General features: G+C 64.1%; 1 protein-coding gene and 1 non-coding gene across 3 annotated transcripts in view; one reads left to right on the forward strand and one right to left on the reverse strand.

Moving 5' to 3' along the window:
- Window positions 1–1149: 1149 nt before the first annotated feature.
- HOMER2 (homer scaffold protein 2) overlaps window positions 1150–16186 on the reverse strand; it is a 31863-nt gene continuing 16826 nt past the window's right edge. For both annotated transcript variants that reach the window (XM_037509948.2, XM_037509947.2), the window contains exons 2-9: window positions 14997–15153; window positions 12678–12809; window positions 10977–11069; window positions 7233–7339; window positions 6283–6439; window positions 4404–4514; window positions 3911–3991; window positions 1150–3221 (exon numbers count right to left, since the gene is read on the reverse strand). In XM_037509948.2, the coding sequence (XP_037365845.1) occupies window positions 3033–3221; window positions 3911–3991; window positions 4404–4514; window positions 6283–6439; window positions 7233–7339; window positions 10977–11069; window positions 12678–12809; window positions 14997–15153 (1027 nt within the window). In that variant the 3' untranslated portion in view covers window positions 1150–3032. The remainder of the gene's footprint in view (window positions 3222–3910; window positions 3992–4403; window positions 4515–6282; window positions 6440–7232; window positions 7340–10976; window positions 11070–12677; window positions 12810–14996; window positions 15154–16186) is intronic.
- Window positions 7654–7759, forward strand: LOC119245451 (U6 spliceosomal RNA). Its single transcript, XR_005125369.1, has one exon. It is a non-coding gene; the product is annotated as a U6 spliceosomal RNA (small nuclear RNA).

The following is a 16186-nucleotide window of genomic DNA, read 5'->3' on the forward strand; positions in this document are numbered from 1 at the left end:
GGCAGTTTGAGGCGCTATACACACGTACATGGAAAGTGCCACAGAGGCACTTCCTTTTTTCAGTGGGGATAAGATGTCTCGTCGCCATAACAAAGTCCCCCTAAAATCCCAGAGGGGTGTTGCGTAAACTTACTCTTTGTCCCCGACACCTGTCCATGCAGGGGTGCTGGGGGTGTGAGGGGGACTGGCCGGCACGGTCACCAGGCCCAGCCGAGTGACCACATTTCATCAGCCAGAATCAGTCCCGGGTCCCTAAGTGACTCCGAGGGCCGGGGCCGGGCGGGCCCCTCCCTGGATGCTGGGGAAGGAGTGCGCGTAACCACGGGCCGCCACGCTTCGAGCCGGGACACGCAATTTTAGAAAGTCATCCCAATATCCTGAAGCGCCACAGGGATGTCAGAAGAAAGGATTTCACGTGGCCTTGGCTACTAAAGGAGGACACTGTTTCGTAGGAACACTTCTGTAAGTGTCCCGGGGCCAGAGAGATGAGAGGTGCGCTCACAACGAGGGTAACAGGGAAAAGCAAGACATGAACAGCAGGTTTAACACGACTGTGCGTCACGCAAAAGTAATCCAGAAACCAGCTGCTCGGAAAGCATCCGCAGACACCCCCAGGCCAGCGGCGCTCACGTCAGAGGGTGTAAAAGCGGGTAACATTTTTCTTCTCGCGCATCTGTAGTTTCTTTTTTTAAAAGAGTACGCGTTTCTGTACCAAAAGGCGTTTTCAAAGGGGGAAACCAGCACTCCCAGGGTCCGCTAACCCACGTTCCACTCGCCTGGATGCCTTGAGCTCCCTGCCAGGACCCGGGCACCCCACCCACACTGCCTTGTCACCTTCAGCCACGCGGGAGCTCTCAGCCTGCACCCACCCAGGCTCCCGGCTTCCATAGGTGCACGCCGAGTGGGCCGCTCCCCTCGGACACAGACACTCACAGACTCGCCTCACAGATGCCCCAGGACACGGACCCCCCCCAGGAGCGTCAGGCTTCTTCCACTTGGTCCTTTTACCTGAAAACCCCTCCTCCTTGTTTCTGTTCCCCTGATGCTTCTTCTCCCAACCCCTCGTGCCCCAAAGTCACACGAAACGCAGCACACACACGCACACCCTAGACACCCACGCCGCACGCGCGCACCCCACGCCCCCACACCCCTGTAACAACCAAACTCGCAGAAGAAACCACGAGCGCAGGCCCCACGCACAGCCCCTGCCCTCCAGCTGTCACCTTCCTGCCGCTACTGGGCCTGGCGGTGCTAACGAGGACCCAGAAAGCCCAGCCCCGGGCACAGGCAGAGCAGACGCGGAGGCAACAGGCCGTCCTGCATGGGAAGGTATTTCTTTGGGGAAAATCACGTGATCAGAAAACAGGCTCCTCTCAAACCACGCACGTCACTCACGGCTTATCTGGACGCTGCCTTGCGGGCACTTAAACCACTACAGCTCTCAGAACCAGGGGCAGTTCCAGGGGAGCGAGAATCGGGATTTTGAGGGTAGGTGGCACAAAACACAGGCTCCCCGCAAACCCCGGCCGAGTCCCATCCTGGCCACCCCCCACAGGCGCACCCGGGAGGCCCCTCAGAGAGCCTGGCGCCCAAGGCCGGCACTCATCGGTCGGCGCAGAATTCCAGAGGAAGGGAGCTCTCTTAGAACAGGCGGGGGGCTCTGTTTGGTCCACCCTTAAACGTGTCCAGTCACTGGCCAGCACCTGTGGACAGCTTGCGGACTCCTGAGTCTAGCAAAGTCCACGGTGCACACAACTGCCCACTGAGGACGGGCAGGCGAGGGGGCCCTCCGGGCCGCTCAGGCCTCCGGTCTAACCACTGTGTCCACGGTGGGGTGGACGGTGGGAGTGACTCCTGGCGGGAGCCCCGGGGTCTGCCCTTGGCCTCGGAACAAGGCTGCACGAACCTCACCTGAAGGGAGTTGGGTGGTGGCCCCTCTGCCCAGGCCTGCGTGAGCCCGGGGCTCCCTCCCTGGGGGCCGGCCCCACTGTCTCGCTCGCCTTCTGTCATTTGTCTACGGTCAGCGGGGAGGGCTCCAGCCACACGAGATCGTCTTCCTGGAGGGAAGCTGTCTCAGTGGTTCTCAAAGGTCCCAACTGCTGGTGGCTTTGAGAAACAGCCGCCTCGCCAGCCAGTCCAGAGGTGCTCCGAGAGAGCTCCATGGCCACGGCCCTTCCTCACCAGGAACTGAGGGGCCACCAGGGCAGCCTGCTCGGTGCCAGGCCAGGCCCCCCAGGAGCTTCCCTCCCTCTCTGCCTGTACAGCCTCTTTCTCACCTGTCCAAATGCAGCATGGGATTGGGCCTCGTTCCCAGGGCCTGGACCGAGCCGGGCCAGGCACGGCAGGTGGCCCCAGAACCCCCAGGCACGAGCTCCGGGCCAGGCGGGTCCCAGGGTCAGGGTGGGGGTGCAGGGCCACTAGTCAGTGGGGGCAGGGAGGGGCTGACACCAGTGGCGTCCACGTCTGTGGCTGCCCAGCACACCCGGGGTGTCTGGTCCAGCAAGTGCCCAGTGGGCTCTGCTGGGGGCGTGATTGAAACGCTAAATTCTGTTTAAATGTTTAATAAAACGAGTATTTATTAAGCACCTACTTTGTGCCAGGCACCTTCACCTGCTCTGCACCCACAGCCCGGGGATCTGCTGGAGGTGAAAACCAAGAGGAGTCGGGGGAGACCCTGCAGGGCGGCGGGGCGGCACCCCGCCCACCCCCACCTGCCGTCTGCAGGCGACGCCGCAGGGCGGGGGACCTTCACTCTCTGAACGTGGCTCCCACACGGGAGGTGCAGAGGTTTTTCATATTTGGATCAGAAAACACTTCCCAGTTCCTACAGTTGCAACAGCCCTTAAGAAAGAAACAAGCGCCGGTGTGAACGCGAAGGCAGACCTAGCTCTGGGTTCCTGAGTCAGAATCTTCCCCGAGGCAGTAGCCCGCTGGCCAGCGCCAGCAGGAGGGACCGCGGGCCTGGCCTGAGACAGCCGCGCCCGCGCGGATGGAGGCCACAGGCCAGGGCGGCCGCCCCAGCGGGGGGACCCCTAGTGGTCGGCGCCCAGCTGGGACAGGCCGCGGCGGAAGTGGTGCAGGTCGTCGATCTTCCCGTCCAGCACCTCCAGGAAGCTCTTCAGCTCCCCCTTCAGGCGGCTCTGCCGGTACCGGCTCTCCTCCATGTCCGTCTTCAGAGCCCGCACCTTGTCCTCCAGCGTCTGATTGTCTCGCTCTGCCGCCTGCAGCGACACCACAGGGGAAAGGTCGGGCCGGGCCACCACAGCCCAGAGCCTGGCCTCAGGGTCCCGCCCACGGCCCACCAGCCCGCACCCCGACTGCAGCACAGGCAGCGGCGCAGCCATGGGCCCTGCCCTCCCGCCTGCACTCGGCAGATGTGCCAACATCCGTGGGCCCCACGGAGGACGCAAGCTGGAGTCTGCCGGGCGCCCGCTGCTCTTTGACCCCCTCACAGGGGCCGGCGCGTCACACTCCCAGCTAAGGGGCTGGCGGCCAGGCCCAGTGTGGCCAGCTGAGCCAGCGGGGCTCCATTCTGACAGAAACAGAGGGGAGAGGGGCCAGGGCCCCGTGGTCAGCCTCTGGCTCAGTGAGGAGGACCCTGCTCCAGGGCGGCACGGCCTGTGCTGTGTTGCCGTGCAGATGTCAAGGCCCGGGCAGGCGGGGAGTGCCCTGGCAGCCCTTGTGTCAAAGGGGAGCCCCAGTATGCTGAAGGGGCCTCTGGCCGAGGCCCGGGCCCTGGGGCTCCGCGGCCCTGCGGTGGGCGGCTCCTCGCCCCGTGAGAGGGAGGCCGGGAGACAAAGGCTCCGCGTCGTCCTGGGGCAGAGGCCCTGGCCTTTTCCGAGCAGAGCACCCTCGTCTCTCCCGGCCGGCATGGAGGGGAGAAGACGAAAGGCCGGCGTGGCGCCCTCACCTCCAGCTTCTCAGAGACGAACGCGCACTCCGACATGAGCTGAGGTATGAGCTCGCTCTGCTTCCGGAGGTCCCTCAGCTCCTGCGGGAGGCAGAGCGTGAGCAAGAGGGGGAGGCGCCTGGCCCCTGGCCGGCCCCGGGGACGTCTGCCAGAGACCCCCCACCAAGGGGACCCACCCTCCGTGGTTCCCGTCTGGAGGCGGGGGTGAGGCCGAGAGAGACTGGGGCCTCGGCGCCCCTGCACTTGGCCATCCTGCCCCCAGAACGTGACTGCTGGGGATGGGCCGGCCGCAGTGTCCAGAGACCTTGGGGGCATGACCGCCTCCCTCTTGGCCCTGCTGGACCACGGGAACAACACGGCCGGGGGCCCCAGAGGTGACGGTCCGTCGGGCCCTCGCTCTCAAGCGTGTGTCCTGGCGGGACTCCGGGCAGGGTCAGCGCATGGTGGGCCCCAGGGTTGGGGCCCCTGCTGGCCGGGCGGCCTGGGGACTCACCGTCTCCCTTTCCCGGAGCTCGGCCTCCAGCGCCTCGATTCTTCTCTCGAGCTGGGCGCTCTTCTCCTTCTCCCTGCTGGCCTCGCTGCACTGCTGCTCCAGCTCGTCGATCTAAAGCAAACAGCACGGTTCAGAGCCAGAGGCGGGTGCCTGACCCGGGCCGTCTTCTGAGTCACACCCTAAACGGACCCACTTGGGGGCTCCTCCGGCTACAGCCAGGCCCCGGCCTTGGCGGCAGCCCCCAACACAAAACACCTGGCTTGGTCCCGGGAGCAAGGAAGCCCCTGCCTGGCTTTCCCCGCCAGCCTCGGGGCAGCACCTCGAGGTTCCCTTGAAGGCCCGGCCCCAAGCAGGGGCCGGGTGTCCAGGAGCCCCTGCTCACCCCAGAGCGCCCCTCCCCGCCGCGTGTCCTGCATGATCCTGTCTCTGCAGTGCGAGGCGGCAGCAACCCTGGGGCAGAGGCCGCGGGAGGCGCTGGCAGTCAGACTTTCCCGGCAGAGCCTGCAGGGGCTGAGCACAGGGGGGCCAAGCACAGAGGGGCAGAGCCAGCAAACCTACTGGCCCAGGGGCATCTCCTGCCGCTGCCGCTTTCCGCGGCTGAGTGTGAGGGAGAGCGCACGGCACACGAAGCCCATTGATGGGGTGCCCCTGCAGCCAGAGGGGCCCTCATGGGGGTGCTGTGAGGACCCTTGTCTGGGAGCTGCACCAACCAACCCATGGGGTCCAAACCCCACATGCTGGCCTCCTGTCTGGGTCAGGCCCTCAGCGCTACCCATGGGTGAGGCCACTTCCCCTTGGCTCCTACACCTGATGCAGAGCGGGGGACTTGGCCATTTGCTCCAAGACGACGAAGGGCTGCGGGTCTCCCGCAGGTGGAGGCGCCTGGCCGGGAAGATGCTGACTCAGTACCTGGCCAGGCGCCCTGGTGTCCAGCCTGCAGCATCTGGAGGAGGGTAGAGCCAAGGACCTCACACCCGTGAGCACCCCAGCAAGCCGCAGGCTTGGGGGTTGGCCCTGCTGGCTCCCTGGTCAGGTGGTCAGGTGGCAGCCGGGCAGAGGAGCGCACACCCCTCCTCTGTGTGCTGTGCCCCGAAACTGCATAGGCCACCAAGTGTGCCCATGGCCCCCAGAGCATCGTCACCCCTTCCCACTCCATGGGGAGTGCACAGGGCACCCCCAAACTACGCCATCCGATCCGCCCCCGGCAAAGCCCGTAGGCTGCAGGTGGACGCTGTGCGGGAGGCCCAGGTGCAGGAATGGGGGGAGTCAGGCCCAGGTGGCCCAGGAGGCCCCTCCAACCCAGGCCATTCCCAGCCTGTTTCTATTTTTTTTTTATTTATTTATTTATTTATTTATTTATTTTAATAGAGGCATGTTTTTTATTTATTTATTTGTTTTGTTTGTTTTGTTTTGTTTATACAAGCACTGGGTACAGTCAGAAGCGCGGGAGGGTGAGAGAATTCACCAGAGCCAGAGCGGGGAGCAGAGCAGGCAGAAGGACCGAAGTACACTGCTGAGGGGAGCAGCGGGCGGCAGGAGAGGTCTGCGCGCCATGTGGGACCCTCCTCCGGTGGCCGGGGAGCAGCCGGGATTCAAACTGGCGCCGCAGAGGCCGCGGGCAGCTTCGCAACCCAGCGCTCAACCGCTGCGCCACCGGGCAGGCCCCCAGCCTGTTTCTAGAAAGCAGGGTTTCTGGGGTTTCTGGGGCCCCCCCGTTTCCTGGGTGGCGCGTCTTCACTTGCCCTTGCATCCCTTTTTCTCCACTGAGGAACCCCCAGAAAACAGCAGGCAGGGCCGGCCCACAACTGCCGGGGCGCCCTCTGGGGCGGGGTGAGGATGACGCGCTGGGCCGAGGGCCACCCCCAGGCCAGGCACTCACCTTGCCACGCAGCCGGTCGTTCTCGTCGCGGCAGGCGGAGAACTGGCGCTTCCACTGCTCGGCGCCGGCCGCTGACTCCTGCAGCGCCGCGCTCAGCCGCGCATTGCTCTCCCGCAGCGTCTGCAGCTCCACCTCCCACTTCTTCACGTTGGCGGCGCTGCGGGGCAGGCGGGCAGCGGTCACCGGCGGGCTCACCCTGCCCACCCCGGGCCAGGCTGCGAGGAAGGGCCGGGCCGGCGCCCTAGCGCCTGGACGTGTCACCGCAGAGCAGGGGCGCCGGGCCGGGGAGTGGCCGCGCGGTGGAGGCCGTGCGCCCCTGCTCCTCTGGCCCCCGCGGGACACTGGTCAGGTCCTCCCTGAAATGAGCCGCAAGGACAGAGGTCCGGGCGTCCGGGCACCCGGGCCGGGGCTCTCAAGGTCGAGGCTGCTCTCCAGAGCCCGGGCTTGGGCAGGAACCTGGCCCGGTGGTCCTGGTCCCTGGAGGGGGGCCTCCGCAGGCCTTCACCAAATGGCGATTTGATAGGGCAGGCCAAGGCCTTGGGACGGGCACAGGACAGCGGCTGCGGACAGAGGAGCCGGCAGCCGGAACCCCGGACAGTGTGAGGTTCTGGCCAGGCCAGCGGGTCACTGCTGGGGCACTGTGGGCCGGTCGGGGCTCCTGCACCGCGGGCCGGCAGACGCTGTCCGGGAGTCACAGGTTGCGCCTGCCCGCCGCCTCCAGCCCGCACGCCCTCCCACGCGCGCTCAGCACACACTCAGCACACACTCAGCACACACGTGCGGCAGGTTGCTGGGGTCACTCGGAGAAGGGCCGGGGCCCTGGGGCCTCCCTGTGGCCGGAGACCAGGTGGTGCTCGCAGGATCCTGCCTGTCCTTGTCCCTGCCCCGCAGGGCTGACCCCGGGTGGCCCCGCGCCCCTCACCATGCGCCCCTCACCTCACGCCCCTCACCTCTGCGTCAGCGCAATCTTCAGCTTGTCGTTCTCGGACTTGAGGTGCGCGTCCCCGGGGCCCGCGTGGGCAGCCTTCTCGTCGTCCGTGCCGTTGACGCTGGAGGCCTGCGCGCAGACAGGGCTCACACCGGCTCCGGCCAAGAGTGGCCGTGCACGCCGGCACCTGCCCCAGCACAGCCGGGCCCACCGGGTGGGGGGCGAGGGCAGGAAAGGGAGAGGCCGCAGGTGCCCCAGGGAGCCTCGAGTCCCAGCACCTGGCTGGGGACAGCGCGGCCAGCAGGCTTGGACTGCAGCTCGCACTATGGGGAGACCACCAGCCCCGGCGCTCCTTCAACGAGGGAGCCGCCAGCGAGGGGAGAACAAGAATGGGGCGGGTGACGGCACTTCAGAGGCCCAGGCGGCTTAAAACCTGGGCTCTGGTGCTTGCCCAGCAGCACACACACTAAAATTGGAATGATGCAGAGAAGATTAGCATGACCCCTGCGCCAGGATGATATGCAAATTCGTGAAGCGTTCCATATTTTTCAGTGAGATACCATCTCACACCAGTGAGAATGGCACATATCAGAAAAACTAGCAATAGCAAATGGTGACGATGTGGAGAAAAAGGAACTCTCCTGCTGAGCTCCCACGCTCCCACTGCTGGTGGGCGTGCAAACTGGTCCAACCACCATGGAGAGCTGTGTGGAGATTCCTCAACCTGCCAAAGATGGAGCTTCCATAGGATCCAGCAATTCCACTCCTAGGTATTTACCCAAAGGACACAGAAACATCAATTCCAAAGAGCACCTGCACCCCTATGTTTATAGCAGCACTGTTTACAACAGCTAAGCTTTGGAGACAACCCAAATGCCCCAAAATAGATGACTGGATCAAGAAGATGTGGTACATATATACCATGGAATATTACTCAGCATTCAAAAAAGATAAACACATGCAATTTGCAGCAACATGGATGGAGCTGGAAGGGATCATGCTCAGCGAAATAAGCCAGAAAGAAAAAGAAAAATACCGGAGGGTCTCACTCATGGCAGGAATCTAGAAAACCTAAATAAGGGACCAGGAAAATGACTAATTATAATAAAGTAAAAATCAAAATCAACAAACAACTATGAACCAGAGACACACTACGGGGAGGGGGGTGGGGAGAGAGGAGGGATTAGGGTCTAAATCAGGGGGTGGGAATTGCATGGGGAATATAACCAGGATGAAAATGCATACATTATGCAAAAATGAAAAATGATGTAAAAAAACACACACACACACAAAACCTGGGCTCTGGAGATGTAGATGGACGTGCTCCACAAGCCAAGAGTCAGGCGTGTGCTTTGCACCACTCAGCCTGACCCTGACCACCTGAGGTGGTCACTCAGGCTGGCCCTGACAGCCTGGGGCCGAGCCAGGGTCTCAGGAGGGTCCTGCTGGGCCTCCCATGAGCACAGACGCGGGGGGGAAGTACGGAGGGACGATGTGCCCCTGGGACTGACTTTACATTGCAAAAAAAATGCCATAAACAAGATTAAAATGCCAACAAAAACTTGGGGCAAACACAAGCTGCGCAACAGTCCCTGAAGACAACTTTGAGGCCTCCTAGACGAGCGCCCGCCCCACAGCCCAGAACTCCGCGGCCTTCACGGAACACCTGCCCGCGGGGCTGCCCACTCCGCTCCGCCTGGCGCCCCACGCGCTCAAAACTACACCGAAATCTCAAGTTCTAGGGACTTCATAGAAAAAAGCTGAACACTTAAAAGGGAGGGGGAGCGGCCTATGCAGGGGATATTTGCGAAAGAACAAACACAGAGACAATAAACACAAAAACAAACAAAATATCCAGTCTCACTGGTAGAGAAATACAAAATGAAAAGAGCCAGGCAGGCACATTTTTCTTCTGTCAAAGCGACAAAGCCTGGCGGAGGATCCCTGCGGGCGGGGCGGGCTTGGAGTGAGCGGGGTGCCTGCTCGGGACCCTGCCGAGCCGCGCTGCCACGGCGGTCTTGAAGAGGGGACTGGAGGTCACGGAGGATGGTCACCACGTAGGACGCTAAGAAATAAGGTTACAGCGAACGCTGCAGCCAGCACGGGAGGCCGCGCACAACTTGACGCAGGTAGTTCCCACCTCCTTTTCCCAGCAGGGCGCGCTGTCAATTTCTACAACCCGGAGGTTTCACCACAGTCAGAAAACAGCCCACGTGCCATGTTTTGGTTAGACTGCTACAAGCCTTCAAATATTTGGAAAACTCGGCCCTGTGTTCGTTCCCTAAGAGCGTCTGCAAACCGAGCAATTGTATGATTTCCAAGAGAAAGAAAGGTGTCCCGAGATCCCTCCCTCTGCAGGCGCGTCAGGAGAGGGACGCCAGGCTGAGGGGCGGGACTCCCCACGACCAGCACACACATTTGTAGAACAACATCTAGGGGCACACTCGCTTTTTTGCAAGGTTTAAAAATACTTTTGCAGGATAAACAAACACGAACAGCGAGGCCCTGTGTAAGAGACTCGATGCCCAGTTTAGAGACGTGACATCTTTGCAGAGACTCTAGACCAGGGACCATTTCAGGTGGCCGGGTTTACGCATCACAGGGATGACTGAGCTGCTGGTGATTAGTCCACTAGTGAACAACATGGCTGGGAGACTTGGGAACGCGCCTCCGGGCCCCCCTCACCCCACAAACCCACACCCACCGCAGCTCTGGTGCAAAGAGCCCAGGATGAGGCTCTGGGACAATGCTGGAGACCGCGCAGATTCTGCCTCCCGGAAGCGGCCAGGCCCCTCCTGTGCTGGGGTGCGCCCACCCGCTGTGCAGCCCTCCCTGGCTCCGGGGGTGCTGGGGTTTCTCTGCCGGCTCCTTCCCTAGGCCCCGGCCTGCACCTCACCTCCCCACTGCTTCTTCCTGCAGACACTCCAGCTCTCGCTTCTGGGAGGCTCCTGGTCCGTGCAGAGCCTCTCGCTCAGGCCTCGCGGTCCTCTCCCTTCAAGCTGTCCCCACATCCACCCTTCCTCTCTACCCTGGCTGCCTGCAGGGCATCCTCGGCCTGCAGCCTCCTCCCACCCCCGCCCTGAGTCACACCCCAACTTCCTTACCCCACGACACCCCCACACCCGCCTCCGGGGACAAAGGTGAAGGAGCAATAAACTGCAGACATGACTGGGCAGGCCCTTCCGGTGGCTCCAGCACACACACTGCCTGCCTGCAGCCACCCCAGCGCCACCAGGCCCTCTCCTGGCCGGCCCCGCCCCAGAGCCCCCTCCCATGTCTCTGCACAGCTCCTGGAGACCACCACCCACCGGCCCCACCCCTGCACAGACATCAGGGGCAGGCGTCTTTACTTGGGGCTCGCCATCACACTCAGGGAGGGCCCCCCTCTGCTTGGCCAAGCCCTAGCCGCTGGGAGCCCACCTCCCCGACGCCAGGCTCCCGTCCCGACCACCTCCTCCAGGGAACACTCGTCACCTGGTCTCCTTCACGGAGCCCTCCTGCCGCCCGCCGCCCCCGGGGTTGCAGCGAGGCCCTCAGGCCAGGGACTGGCACTGACTCCGCTGTCACGGACCACTGACCATCACAGACGCATCGCCACAGGGCAAAGACCCAGACTCTTGTAAAGACACCCCTCACCCAGCTCACGGGGCGGCCGAGCAGCCGAAGGAGCTTCTAAAGTCCTCCTGCCACGACCCCCGTTTCTTCCCCAAAGTGACAAGGAGCCGCGCCCCCTCCCCCCACACCGGCGACGCCCCCCCAGGCTCACCTGGGAGTGACCGCTCGAGGTCTCCACCTTGTCCTGGGACTTGTCTCTGGCCAGCCTGGCTGCTTCCTTCACCTCCTGGAACTTCTCTGCAAACTAAACCAAAGCATTTGATGCGAAGGTTCCCTGAAGCGTAGGCGCGGCCGGCTCCGGAGAGCCTGGTTACGCTGCACTCATTTTAAGGCCAGACTTTCTATACAAATCCAGAAGAGTTTGACTTGAGATTAGAAAGAGATGATTGAAACCGAATCTAAGGGAAGCTTTTCCCAGGAACCGCGGGCAGCGGCGCCCGGTGCGAGTCCACCTCTAAGGGAACAGAGCCAGTCTGGTGCTGGAAGGGGCCTTCCCGAGAGACGCGTGCCAGGTGGGACATGCCCAGCGTCTGCCATCCGCACGAAAGCCCTTCCCCGGCAGCCATCAGGCGGAGGAGGGACGCCGAGCCCGGGGCGGGCGTGGGGACCTTGCTGTGCCCTCTGCTCTGAACGAGGTTTTAGTATTTTTGTGATAGAAACTCTTAAAATCCCAGGTGATCACATCCCTCTGGCTTGTCGTCACCGAGGAGGCAACTGACTTTAATCAGCAAATACGCCAGGGATCGGACTCAGGGCTCCACGGGGATCGCCCGAGACTGACCCATAGGCCACAGGGAGCCCCATCAGGCACGTTTTAAATAATCATTCAAAAAAAAAAAAGACATGGCCGTGTTGGCGTGAGCATGCCACCACCCCTGGCACTGACATGATGCTACAAAGTAACTTCCAGTCAAAAGAAAGAGGTACGTGTAGACGCGGGCCGGGAAGGGCACCAGCACTCCACACCAGTGACCGGGACACAGAGGACGTAGAAACCGACCGGAAGGTCATGAACACACGGGGAGGACTCGGGCGACGCCAGGGGACGGGCCGGTGGGGCCTGCGCAGGCCCTGCTGCCGCCGCCGCGGCCACTGACGAGAAGGGAGATTTTTTAAACTCAAACCTTCGAGAAACTGGATGTGAACAGAACCAAACATTTATCAGACGTCAAGGGAGACGGCAATTTTCTCAAGTTGGAAGAAAGAAAAGCACAAACGTGACGGGCTTGGCTCATGACAAATGACGGCTTTTGAATGTGAAAGAGAAAAAACACCGTCGGAAGCCGGGAAACCCTCTGGCGGGGCCAGGCGCGCAGGCGGGGGCCTCGGCTCCGGCACAGGACGGGCTTGCGCCCACCGAGAAGGGAAACGCGGACGCCGCAAACGATGAAAGGCAAAATTCGTGAATAAAAAATATAATAAATATGCAACTTAGAAAAAGACGGCCCGGCCTTGCGGGAAACGCGGCGCCGGGGAAGGGGACCGCGGGGGCGACCGCAGCCGCGCAGGCGCCTGGAAATCTCTGTCCCAAGTGAGAAAAATGTTGACACCGACCAGCCGCGCTGGCGCCAGCACCTCTGGGAAACAAGTCTCTGGACAATCAAGGGCATGGGAAAAAGGCTCCGATATAAAGACGTTCACCCTGGCCTGTCCACCAGGAAAGCTGGGAGCGCCCGGGGGCGCGGTGGGGGAGGCTTGAGGCAGATGCCCTCGCGGCCCAGACCGCGGGGTCTGAGACCTGGTATCTGCACCGGCTCTACGTGCCCGTGCCCGCGCCCGAGGGCCGAGACTCCAGGCCGCCCCGCCCCCGGCCCGCGGGAGACCACCCTGAGCCCCGGGCAGGACCACCCACCTTGGTCAGCTGCTGCTCGGAGGAGAACCCCAAGCCAAACACGGTGTTGGCCCTGCTGTCCGCCCACTGCCCGAACTTCTGCGACGTCTTGGTGAAGGTCATGTTGGGCGTGATGGAGCTGTTGATGATCACCTGCGGGGACAGCGGGGAGCACACTCAGGCCCGCCGGGACCCCGCAGCTGCCCGTGGTGCCCCCTGTCACGCTCTGGGGCGAGCGAGATGCCACCATGATGGGCAGTTTCAGAGACAGGCTGGGGAGACCCCGCAGCTCTCGGGGTGGGGGGCGCGCTCTTCTGGCAGAGGGCAGCTCCCCAGACTGCTGCTGTGTCCTGGGCCAATGGCCTGACAGCCCTGCTGGTCACCCATGGCACCAGCTCACTGGCCCCGGTGAGCACAGGCCCTGGGACCTGGTGGTGCCACTGCTGTCCTCGGCCTTAAAGGATGAGGGGCTCGGGCAGCCTGTGGGCGAGGACGAAGTCATGAGGACCTCCTGATGGACACGTGACAGCCGGGGGGCAGAGAGGCTGGGCCCTGAGTTGCTTCCAGGACAGGCTCCCTGTGACCCTAGAACTAAGCGCGCCAGGGCAACTGGAGGGACACCTGCTGCTGGCCAGTCCTGCCCACACTCGCCACCATGGCTCCCGGGGGCAGCCACGGATGCAGTGTCCAGAGCCCCATGAGAACCACAGCAGCGACAGCTCCGTCAGCAAATGCCTCGGAACGAGGTCCTCGCAGTGGGCTTGGCTGCTCTGCCCAAAACTTGCCCTAAATCTTGGGCTGCTGGCCGCAGCGACGGCTAAAACACCAGAGCTCGAGAGCTACCAGGGCGACAGCCTGAGGCTTGGTCCTGCTCCCCGGGTGTGACCTCACCCTGCCTGCTGTCCCCAGGAGGCCACAGAGGAGGCCGAGGAGAGTGGCCTTGCCTTGCCACCACCATCCCCGCCCTTCTCAGGGGCTGTCCAGCCTGGCTTGGTGTGGGGCCCCAAGTGGAGCCCCAGGCCCCAGAGAGCACAACCGCCTAGTGGCCCCAGGCTCAGAAGGGCCCCACAGACCCCCGGGCTTCCAGTCATGCTGGGGCCACCACCATCCTGGGCACTCTGCCCCATGACCTGGGCAGCAGCTGCAGGCGTGGGGTCTGCACGGGGCCTGGCGGCTGGTTTCTTCAGGGCCACCTGCCTCAGGAAGGGGGCCAGCAGGCGAGGCTCCGGCAGCCAGCTCTCAGGGCAAAGGACGCCCCTGCCGGGCCCAGGTAATGGAGTGTCTGCGGCCCTCCCGCCCGGCTGGCGCTCCTGCCACAGGCGCTCCCTGAGGCAGATGGAGGCCCTGCAGGGTCGGGAGAGGGGGGCAGGGGCGGGGCCCTGGGCTGGCGCCAGGGATGGGCGCTGCCAGGTGCGTGGCGGGGAGGTGACCGGAGCCCCTGGCTCAGTCTCCGAATTCCAGGGACCCCTGTGGCCTGGCGCCCCATTCCCAAGGCTCTGGGGGAGAGCGTGCCCACCCTCCTCCCCACCCCAGTCTTACGGCTGGCTCGGCCCCCGCCCCGCTGCCACAGCTCCGACCGCAGAGCCGCTGGGGACAGCTGCTGGCGCGGGGACAAGCCCTGACGGCCCGGCCGAGAGGCCCGCCGTGCCCGCTCAGAAACGTCACGGCAGCTGCACGGCAGCCCAGCGGCCTCTGGTAGCTCCGCTGACGGCCCCGAGCCCCGCCAGGCCTGGGCCCTGCTGAGCGGGAAGGGCGGCGGGATGCCTGCGCGGGCTGCAGCCGGGGCCAGGGCGGCCTCGGGCCCTCGGGTCAGCCCCCTGCCTGCGGGGCGGCACAGCGAGCCGGCCGCAGGGCACAGGCGAGCAGCCCGCGGGGCTGGGGTGGGGTCTTCCCCGGGGTGTGGGGCGACAGCCCCTGGCTGCGGCGCCACAGACACGCGGCAGGACAAGCCGCCTCAAGCTGTCTGAGGAGACGCCCAACCGGCTCATCCGCTGCTGCTCTGCCCAGGCCGCCACGCCACGGGGCCAGCCGCAGGGGAGCGGGCCCGCCGGCCAGGGAGCCCTCGGGAAAGCGGCTTCAGGACCCGGCCCCACAGGCCCGCGACGCCCTCCAGGACCCCCAGGAAACGCCCGAGGAAAGCAGGAGGCGCGGGGTGGAGGGGGCATGGCTGCGGGGCGCGTCCCCCTCGGGGACGGGGAGCCTCTCTTTGCTTTCATTTCCCATCATTTTAAATGAAAAAAAGAAGGGGAGCTAAGATGGGGGTTAAAGCGGGGGCTTCGCTTTCCGACGGGCGCACCCTTGGGCAACGCTGCGCACAGGCCGGGCCGCGGGGGGCCGTACCTTGGCTCCGTCCACGCTGATGACGCGGTAGCTGTTCCTCGTGACGTCGTAGAAGTAGGAGACGGTGACGGCCTGCTTGCTGGCGGGCACCCAGTTCTTCTTGGTGCTGGGGTCAATCTGGAAGACGTGCGCGCGCGTGGTGAAGATGGGCTGCTCGCTGCGGAGAGACGGGCATCAGCGGCGCTGGGGCGCGGTCCCGGGGCCACCCCGCCCCACGTCGGCTTGCAGGGGAGATGCCGATGACGAGGGCCATGAAAACGGTAGGAAGAAGGAAGAGCGCGGAGCAGCCCTGGAGCCCACACCCGGGGCCGGGCCGGCCCAAGGCAGCTCTAGCCTGGCGCCAGCGCGGCCCCCTCCGACCTCGCCACCGGGGCTCGGGCCGCGGCACCTACTGAGTCTAAAGCGTTTATCACAAATGTATTGGGGCGCGGGGAGCGTCTGCGCCAACTGTGGGATTCTGGACTATTCAAGGGTGTCTCCAGCCCACGGCCTCTCCTGAGCCAGGCGACCACTCACAGCAGGACCCGTGGCCGGGGCGGGTGGGAGGACCCCGTCCCCCCCAGGAGTGGCCAGTCCACCCGCTCACTCGGTCTGACGACGCTCTGCAGAGAAACAGCTGCAGCAGCACCAGCCCCGGCTCCCGCCCAATCACGCACGAGGAGAAGCTGCAGGCACAGGTGGGGGCCCCCATCCCGACCCTGGGCACCCCCAGGCGGGCCGCCACTGCCACTGGGCACCACGCTTGCTGGCCGCTTCAGCGCCACACCAGGAGGGAGGAGGCTCGGCTCCTCGGATCCTCTGGTGCAGGGAACGGGGCCAGGATGGCAGGGACTCAGGACAGGCGCCCATGGGGTCTGAGGACACTGGTGTCCTGGCCTGACCTGGGGTCCCCGTGTGCCCACACCAGGGGCAGGGCTGGCCGCGGCTTCAGACCCTTGGACCACCGTCTCCTAGGAACTAGCTGGGCGCTCAGTCAAACTGCAAGTGCCCGGCCCAGTCTGGCCCCAGCCGCTGCTGGGAGGTGACGTGGTGTCTCTGTCTTGCCGCACACTTTCTGCACAACTCTGCTGCTGGCTGTGACAAGGCCAGCCACCATTTGAGGCAGAACCCCGTTATCAGGAAGAGGGGGTGACCCCCAGGCAACCCCAGAGAGGACCTGAGGCCCTTGTTAGCCCCCGCTCCCCCCGGGG

Source organism: Talpa occidentalis, unplaced genomic scaffold (genome assembly GCF_014898055.3).
Source record: "Talpa occidentalis isolate TD23 unplaced genomic scaffold, MPIMG_talOcc4v2.1 talOcc4.14, whole genome shotgun sequence".
In the NCBI taxonomy this organism is placed as follows: Eukaryota; Metazoa; Chordata; class Mammalia; order Eulipotyphla; family Talpidae; genus Talpa; species Talpa occidentalis.